The 9,757-nt window shown below is 44.9% G+C and overlaps 1 protein-coding gene across 1 annotated transcript; it reads left to right on the top strand.

Annotated features, from left to right (window-relative positions):
• Positions 1-6: 6 nt before the first annotated feature.
• MYOD1 (myogenic differentiation 1) lies at positions 7-3,690 on the top strand. Its single transcript, XM_085317134.1, has 3 exons — positions 7-702; positions 2,074-2,152; positions 2,806-3,690. The coding sequence occupies exons 1-3, from the start codon at positions 142-144 to the stop codon at positions 3,060-3,062; spliced, it is 897 nt and encodes a 298-aa protein (XP_085173260.1). The 5' UTR covers positions 7-141; the 3' UTR covers positions 3,063-3,690.
• Positions 3,691-9,757: the final 6,067 nt, after the last annotated feature.

Raw genomic sequence — 9,757 nt, 5'->3', positions numbered from 1 at the left:
GGCGGCGGCGGCGGCGCTGGTGGCCTCGCCCGGGACAGGCGGCGCGAGGGCTCCGCTCTGCTCCGCGCGCGCCGCCAACGGTGCCCAACGGTCGGAGCCCGCTTTGCCTCCCTCGGCGCCGCCGCCTGCCCCGCCGCTCCCATGGACTTACTGGGCCACATGGAGATGGCGGAGGGCTCCCTCTGCTCCTTCTCGGCCGCCGACGACTTCTACGACGACCCGTGCTTCAACACGTCGGACATGCACTTCTTYGAGGACCTGGACCCGCGGCTGGTGCACGTCGGGGGCCTGCTCAAGCCCGAGGAGCACCCGCACCACCACGGGCACCACCACGGGCACCCGCACGAGGAGGAGCACGTGCGGGCGCCCAGCGGGCACCACCAGGCTGGCCGCTGCCTGCTCTGGGCCTGCAAGGCCTGCAAGAGGAAGACCACCAACGCCGACCGCCGCAAGGCGGCCACCATGCGGGAGCGGCGGCGGCTCAGCAAGGTTAACGAGGCCTTCGAGACCCTCAAGCGCTGCACCTCCACCAACCCCAACCAGCGCCTGCCCAAGGTGGAGATCCTCCGCAACGCCATCCGCTACATCGAGAGCCTGCAGGCACTGCTGCGTGAGCAGGAGGACACCTACTACCCGGTGCTGGAGCACTACAGCAGCGAGTCAGACGCTTCCAGCCCCCGCTCCAACTGCTCCGACGGCATGGTGAGTGCCCTCGCCARTGGATAAAGTCCCCTTCCATGCCTCCACCTCCAGCAGCAAAGGGCGGTGGGGTCCCCTCACACCAGCGTCTCCGGAAGAGAAGGAAAGAATCTCTCACACACTCCTTCCTGGGGATGAGAAGTTGGGCATGTTTGCCTGGGTCCAGGGGGACTGCTCCTGGCCAGGTGCCTGGGAGCACCAAGAGGTCTGAGTCCTGCTCGTGCTCCCAGGGCATCTCTGTTTCCATCTCCTGTATTCTTAGCTCTGCATCCTCTAAGGACAGCTGTGAGGGAGGTCCCCTCTGCCATGATAATTGCAGGGGGAAGTTCACAGGGGAACCAGTAAGTCTGGGTTTTGTTTTCTGATGTTAGTCCTGGTTACAAGAGCATGGTCTCAGCAACAGAAGTCCTTTTGCTTGACCTTTATGAAAAAGTTCCTCTTTCTCTTCCCCATTTACCTCCTTAAGACACTTACCAACAACAGAAAGGAGACCCCAGGCTTTCACCCCTTTCTGTGCATTATGGGGAGAGGAAAGAGAAGGGTGAGTGCCAGAGAGGGGGGTCTCATCACCTAATCTCTTTGCTGAGACTACAGTTTTGGACTCCACAGCTGATTAAGGGATGTTGGGATGTGGTGACTGGAGTACAGAGTAGCAGAGATGGGAATCACAAAAGCACTTTTAAGACTTGAGTTTGTTATATAGTGGGGATAACCACTACTGAGAGGAGTATTGCAGATTATGAGATAGTTGGCAGATTGGAGAGAAGATTTACACAATTTATCCCTCCTCAAAATACTGCCTTTTTTCTTTTCTCAGTAAGAGCCATTTCACTGTGGGTGAAAGTACCAGAAAAAAATATACTGGTCAGAATATCTTTTTTTCCCCATCCTCTGTCTATACGAAACAGTAGAAAGAAGAGAAAGCAAAAGCAATAAAAAGGCATAGAGGTGAGCTAGTGGGGTTTTGAAAGGAATTCGTGCTTGGAAAAGTCTTCAGAAATTATATCAAAAGACTTTTTTCCCTCTCTTGGTCTCCTTATTACATTTTGAAGCTTTACATGTAGGGCAATCTCCAATTAGAACGCTGGAAGACTTCATTTCATTTGTAAAAGCTATAACATTAGTGCATTAGTTACAGTAATGGTGATTTTCCTTTAAAATAACTATGCCACATAATACATTCTGGGGAGAATTTCTTCCTAGCAAAGTTAAGTTCTGCCTCGTTCAAAGAAACGAAAACTTGATGGCATTTCAGCCAAGACTAAAGCTGTGGCACAGAGCGGGACTGAAATACGAAGTTAAATGGTTATTGGGGATTTGAGGAAAATGCTGTGTCCCAGCTGGTGATCTCAAACAGATTTCTCTCCTTTCCAGATGGAATTCAGTGGGCCTCCTTGCAACTCTCGCAGAAGAAACAGCTATGACAACAGCTACTACACGGAATCACCAAATGGTGAGTATTTGCTGCAACGGCAATGTGAAATGGGTAGAGTCAATACAGCAGACTTCCCTGTGCTGTCTCTGTCTGCAGTAGTTTAGCAGATTCCACCTGGGCTTTTCAGCCAGTGAGCTGTCGATGCTGGTACAAGTGTAGCATTTGCCCCTAGATGTAGTTGCACATATTTTATATATATATATGTGTATATATACACACATATATATATACACACACACATATACATACATATATATATATAAAAAAAATACCTGCATTTCCTACTTGGCAAACTAGGGTCTATATAAAAAGATATTTGAATATATTCCAATAACTTTTCAGAGTTCAACTACATTTTGCATAAAGATTGTTCCAACCAGATATCACTGATCCAAAATTTGGAGAAAATAAGAATTGAATTCAAATCTTCCATTCACTTTCTATACGCTGAAGTGAAGCCCTGGATCTACCCTCCTGAAAAGTATCATACTTCAGTTGGGTCTTTTGTCTCAGTTTTTAACTGATGTCTTTCACCAATATTCTTTTCCTCAATTTTAATTTGCTCAGATACACCCTGTCAGCCACTGATTGGGGTTCTCTGGAAAAAAATACATCCTATTGACATTAMATATCCATTGAATAAATTGATCGCCTTTTCTGTCTACCTTTAGATCCAAAGCATGGGAAGAGTTCTGTTGTTTCTAGCCTTGATTGCCTCTCAAGCATTGTGGAGAGGATTTCCACAGATAACTCCACATGCCAGGTCCTGCCTCCAGTGGAAAATGTTGCTGATGGGAGTCCCTGTTCTCCCCCAGAAGGAGCCAGCCTGAATGAGAGTGGAGTCCAAATTCCTTCCCCTACCAACTGCACCCCACTTCCCCAGGATAACAGCAGCAGCAGCAGCAACCCTATCTACCAAGTGCTATAAAGGCAGGTCCAGCTGGACTGCAGTGAAAACAAACTGTTACATTCAGCAAAGCTCTGAGATCTGCCTTGTAAGACTGAAAAGACTACTCAAGACTTCTTGTTCCAGTCCTAAAATCTCACAAAATTCCTTCAAATATATAACTTCTTAAATCTGTATTCCTTCAAAATACATCTAGCTATTTATTGGTTGTTAAACTAAAGTTATTTAATGTGTCTAGAGATAAAACTGTATACCATGAAATGGCCAATGTATAATCTGGGCTTTTGGGGAATGGAAACCTGGCTGTTGAAAGCAGGGGGGAGAGGAAATCTGCACGTCTCTAGAGTACTGGCATGACACATTCTTTCTGTTACCCCTGTTCTGGCCAAAATAAGGTTGTGGACCACTTTTTATAAAACTTTTTGTATAATTGTAAATAAGAGTTGCTTTGCAAAAAAAAAAAAAAAAAAAAAAAAAAGAAAAAAGAAAAAAGAAGGGGGGAAGAAAAAACAAAAAAGTAAAAACAATAAAAACCCCAAATATTTAATGTTGCTTGGTTTGTCGTGCAAAACTTTAACTTTATATATTTATACAATGTGGTTGCCAAGAATGTTTTCAACAGTATTCTAAATAAAGACCCTTATTTATAAAATCCATGGAGTTATCTTGACTTTCATTAGAGCTTCTAGAATTACTAGCGCATTTAGTAATGGTGCTGAGATTGCTGCCTTCTGCCTTGGCAGGAAGAAGATACAAGCTCTGATTCAGCAAAGAATCAAGCCCATGCTTCAGGTGTGCTACTTTCAACTACTCTGCTCAAGTTCATCATTGCAAAGGGGCCGACTTTCTTCATATTTATTGTGGTACGCTGTCYAAACTGAATGTTAATATCTGAGGTCATTATTACATAGATCTTCATGATTAATAAGCAGGTTCTTCTTATCCTCTGAAGTTTACAATTACATTGTAGGATSTCTTGTAGGACTTGATCTCTTAAGACTATGTAAGAACTAGGAATTGTAGTAAAACAGTCTTTCCAAATTCCTTGTAGCTACCATAAGTCAAAGTTATACAATGTGATCTCACAAGATCAGGTACTGCACTGTTACGTGTATGTTCAGACTTTCCATTCAAGTTCTAATTTTCAAGTGGATGTACCATGTTCATACACTATCGGGTAACTGAAAATAGTTAAATAGGATGTTGTGTCATAAAAACTCAAGGTATAGCTCTCAGTTTTTCCTAAAGTTCAGGTTGGAACTTGGGCCAAAGATAGGAAGCTTTAATTTGGATTTGAACTTTCCCCATCTCTGGCAACATTACTCTAGCGCTTTGCTTCTCGTATGGAGCTTTTCTAAAAATAACTGGTGGGCTGTGTTTCATTCAGTGTATATGTATGTGTAACCTTGCAAGCTTGTCATGAAACTGAAAAATGTTAAGCCCTGAACAGATTGTCATCGATAAGTAACTATCAGGGCATATCTGTACATTTGGACAAGAATTACCAGCAGCTACAGCCTGGTATGAAACAATCCTTTGCTTTCACATCCCTGTGATTTATGGTTTTTGTTTAAAAATCACAGTAAAGAAAAAAAAAGCAAAGATATGGTCATCAGCTCTAAATACTTTGGTAACAGATCAGTCACTGTATTCTCTCCTAGGTGATTATTAAAGAGAGCACTTGTGCAGCTCTTACCTCTCAAGCAGGAAAAAAAGAGGTCCACTCCTTCAGGCTTGAGTCAGCACTCCCAGAGAGGTGCGAGCAGCCTTCGGTTCGACAGAGCAACGCAGCTGCTTCTCCGCAGCCCAGCRGCAGCAGCCTGCCCAGAGCTTGCTGCTCTCCTTGAGGTAGGAGCAGCAGGAAGGCAGCAGCAGGGGGCTTCCTCCCTCATCGCAGGCATTTGGGACCGCTGGTGAATCCATGCAGAGGCGCGGGGCATGTCAGAGGGGTTTCTGGGGCAGGGGCTGCCCCCGACACCTTCATCGAAGTCAGGTGCTGTAAAGAGATTCTCTTCGRGGCCTCCTGAAGATCACTGCAAGCAGAAACATAGTTCAAGCAATAGCAGTTGAGTTACCCCTTTAATTTTTTAGTTAAAAATAAAAATTAAATGAACTCAGGAGTGTGCTGATTTATTCTAGCATGAATTAGGAGCATTTCTACTAATGTCAGAAAAATGCCCTGCGGTAGTTTGACTGTGTCAAATCACTAACATACAAAGACTAAATACATGCTGTTAGGGCCTCACGCATCAACGCCTTCACAGATTAACAACAAAATTTTCATTGCCTCCAGTGAAAACTCAAATCAGGCCCATGACATAAAAGATGCTTTTGTGAAATACTGTACACTTTTCTCTCTGCGTATACACTGGCAGCACAAAGCTTGTGCCTTTCTCACTAGAAAACCCCACTTCTGCAGGACACAGCAAAATCCTTTGCCGTAAAGCTGGCACAGCACTGTGGGCACCCGGGGCATTTGCACTCAACAATGTACATGCAGTTCCTTGTGAAGTCATGTATATTGCATTTCACTGATTTATTTTAGCAACCCAAGTTTCCACATACTGATGTTAATGTTACAACAGAGAACAAGCATTTAGCACATCCCAAAATAGATGGATGGATAAAGAAGAAGAAAATATTCATACATTTACTATGCAGAACCCATCTTTTCCCTGTTGAGGTCAGTGAGGAAAGTCCACTGGAGCAAGGCCAAAGGGCRTCAGTACCGATAAATACACATTTAGATTACAGCTATGCTTATTTTTAAATTCAAATAAGGAAAATATGTGCCCTGCCTGTGCAATTTCTGCCTGTCTATTTCTAAGGTAATCTATTAAAAACAAATGCCTGAAGCTACCACACTCTTCTGTGCACCATGAGGACAGCATGTTACGGACAGAAGGACACCCCAGTCCATCTGGATTGCAAATGCTTCAGAGCCAGAGACATTTGGATTCAGAGCTGCAATTCAGACAGTAACAAGGGAGCACAGACAGAACTGAGGAACAACTACAAGAGTGGCCCAACATCTACAAACTCAGCTCTTAAAACGGCCTGCTAAAGCTGTATTTAGGCATTCAGGGCTGAGCCTATGAGACAAACAGCAGTCTAGCTTGGTCTCTGAAACGCTCCAGCCTGTGCTCCACACACTGACAGTTTGAAATCACCAAATCCCACAACACAGCCTCAGGTTCAATATGCAAAAATATAGCAGGATGGGGCACCTAAACAATCACTGATTTAAAAAATCTGAATCCCATACATTGCATCAACAGGCAGAGCTTGGGCAAAGCCAAGAACCATGGCAAATCAGCCTGCTCTCTGACCTGCTTAGGGTCCTGCTTAGGTAAGGCAGGAAAGAGCCTCCCACTCAATGTATGTTTGAGGCTTTTTGCAAAGGATTTTAAAACTGCCTGATGCTTCCTATGCAATGTTACTTCCATACAGAAAGTAAGTCAGTCATGTAACTACAAATAATTAGAGGAAAGTAGCTGTCCTTGAACACAAACGTGTAGCTTAAGAATGTTTGATTTGATTTGGTAATTTAAGAGCCATGTAGAAGCTGCATGACAAAGTCAGTATTATTAATTTATCTTATCCAAACTGCTGCTACAGATAAAGTGAAAGGGAATAAATCTTTACTTCATTTATATATGTTAAGTGTTTTGATTCTGAAGTTTTGTCAGGTCATTTACACATACAAATGAGAATGAAGAGGATTTTTTTCTGTTTGCAGTATTTTACAACAAATAAAAGTAAAATAAAATTGTTTTTTGAAAGTAACAAAGTTGTACACCAGCAACATCATTACCATTACTTTTTTCCAACATCCTTATTGAAGTTGCTACAGAAATTTTTCATATATGAAAAGCTAAACTTTAGGTAAGAGGAAAAAAAAACAAACTATACCTAATATATTTTTTCATTTTTAAATATTTTATCACCTGTACCCAGACATATTAAAGAAATGCTAACTTSGCAGCTGCTTTGTACCAGATGCTGCTCTTCTAAAATCACTTGTCATTATAAGCTAAATAGCTTAAACAAGCTAAAGACCTTAAAAGAGCTGCTGAAGGTGGAAGGAGTAGAAGGATTATTTAAACAGAACCAGTGCTATTTCTATAAGGAGAAAATAAGAAGCGCACTACATTTTGCAAAGAGGATCACATAGCGCAAAGGGCAAAACCTGCTCATTTTTCTCACAGAAGCAGTACTATCATCTCCAGAAGAACTGCAGTCACAAGTAAACAGGCAAACACTAATAACCGATGCTTCTCAGCTACCCTCCCTGAATCTCTCAGATGACTTAGTTTTCAACAAATCTGTTGCAAAATCTTGACTCTCTCTCCTGGATCTGTGCAGCATCCTCCCTTCCTGAAGGCGCTCAGCTGGGAACATCCCTGAGGAGACCAGCGGGTCTCCTTCCAGTGCCTGAGATTTCAGGGCTGGCGAGGAAGTGAGCGGTCCCCAGCATAACGCAGGAGAGCCTCCAGGCAGTCCTGCCTCACCCCGGTTCCCACCAGGAATTAGGACTGGCTCTGGACACCCAGAAGTTGCCTCATGGGGCAAGACACAAGGGCCAGGCACCTATCTCTGCCGGCAGAGACACCTCGATAAATGACTTAATCCTGTAAGTTTAATAGTGAGAACTGACCTGTTTCATAACCACAGCATCACTCAGGGTTTTCCCAATAGTAAGGTCAGTATGGCACTTGCATTTTCTTTCTACTAGGTCAATAACATCTTTATTTTCTACATGGGTACCTTAATCATATCAACTAGCATGCTATTTTACATCAGACTCAATGAACGATCCCAGCACTGCTGAAATACAGCATCAACAGGGAGGCAAATCCCCTGTCTGCAGCGAGGCTTGCTACTGTTCGTTAAAAGCGTACTAAAACCCAGCAGCTGCTAACTCGCTTCATCAGAAAGCTTCTTTCTTGGTGCTTCTTTCTTGGAGTCCAGTTCATTCAGAGTCTTGGGTCTCGGCAGCCTCATCTAATGTCGCGATGTGGCACAGCTGTAAAACAGCTCTCCTGATGTCAAAAAGCAGGGCTCTACACCTGGAGATGCTGGATAAAAGCCTGGTCCGACGGAGGCTGCGCAAAACAGGTTGCACAGATTTTACACTGGCTTTTGTTGCTGCTTTTGAAACTTGTTTGAGCAGTTTTATAATGATAAAACCACTGTTCAACCCCAAACCCCCCGTCTGCCCCTAAACCTCTCCTGCAGGCCCCCGGGCAGCACCCGGAGAAACACGGGTTGGTCAAACCCCCAAACCCGAGTCCTCCCCAGCCKCTGAGCCGACCTTGAGCCGCTTTCGGTCCAACAGCCGCATCTGCTGGACAACCCGGGAATTGCGTTTCTTTGTGAAATCCCTTCTTTGGGACGATTCAGAATTCTGTTTTTCTCACCTTGCCACAATGGAAAATCGGTTGGTCGGGCGAGAGAGCAAAAACATGCCCGTGTGCCAGGCACAGGAGGAGAAAWTACACTGTAAACCCAAGCATTTCCCTCCCAGCTAGGCTTCTAGAGAAGCAGAGAGCAAAACTGAAGGGACAGCACRTGGTTCTACTACTGCAGGAATTTGTGGCAAGTGGTTTATGCATCTCTGGCTCATTTAAGCAAATAAACAAATAAATAAAAAGACAAAAGCAGAGAAAAAAGCAAAGCACTTTACGGTATCGCGGGCCGGAGCTGTGAGCGGGGAGGGAGGGAGGCCACGCAGCCCGCCGACGCCGAGGCAGCCAAGCAGGCTCGGGACCGGAGGCGGTGGTGCGCTTCCCGAGTCTGGGGCCTGGGCAATTCGCGGGCCTGTCACACCAGGAGATGGATTTARTGCCATTTGCTGCAAAATAAGTAGAAACTGCATTACTTTAACCACCAGGCAACGCGCACGACTCTTTTCGGACCACTGGAGGGCAGCATTTCTATGAAAAAGGATTTAAATGCCCTCTCATGCGTGTATATGTGTTTTTTCCTAAACTTTTATMTCTCTCTCTTCATCAGTTCAGGTACAGAATATCATTTCACACGAAGACAACCAGAATTAGTGAGCTAAATKCCCGTCTACGTAACCTCATCACTCTTACTGGCAGCTGACTCAGTACTGGCACCCTTATCTGCAGGAATTACCGCAGCGAGCGCAAATTCACGGCTTACRAAGACTCGCTTCYATGTGAAAAATCACAGGCTTTCACGCCTATACRGCAAGGCATCCCTGTCAGTTGCCTAAAAGTGGTTAGGATAAAGATCATCTCAGAGCTGAGCATTTATACAGCAGCGTATAGACGGAGCCCTGTGTTCCCAGCGGGCACCTAAATGCTCCCGTTACAACGCTAAAGAAATGCACCCACGTAAACGGAGGAGCGTGGGGTGCAGGGGCCACTTGGTTTGCTCGGGGAAGGCAGCAGGGCAGGCTGCTTGACCCAGGTGCTTGACCCGCTCCAAGGTCATCGCCTAGAGAGCTACAGCCTTGAAATAGCTTGGAGTTGAGCGCCAGCTGCACAAAATGTAGGCCCAAACAYGCCTCTCAAAAGCTGCACAAATGCCAATTATGCTAAACGATATGGAAAAAGGCAACAAAGTAATGTGCCTAATTAACAAAGCTAGAGATGGAGCCAGCCATTTGGTTTGGACTACTTCCAAGAGAGACGTTAAATCCAATGGCCAGGGCAACTCTGGAAGAAATAAATTAACGTGCTGGGTTA

This window comes from Rhea americana, unplaced genomic scaffold (assembly GCF_003343005.1).
Source record: "Rhea americana isolate MKP2758 unplaced genomic scaffold, rheAme1 scaffold_49, whole genome shotgun sequence".
In the NCBI taxonomy this organism is placed as follows: domain Eukaryota; kingdom Metazoa; phylum Chordata; class Aves; order Rheiformes; family Rheidae; genus Rhea; species Rhea americana.
Note: the sequence above shows the minus strand (reverse complement) of the source record. Positions and strands in the feature narration are given on the sequence as shown.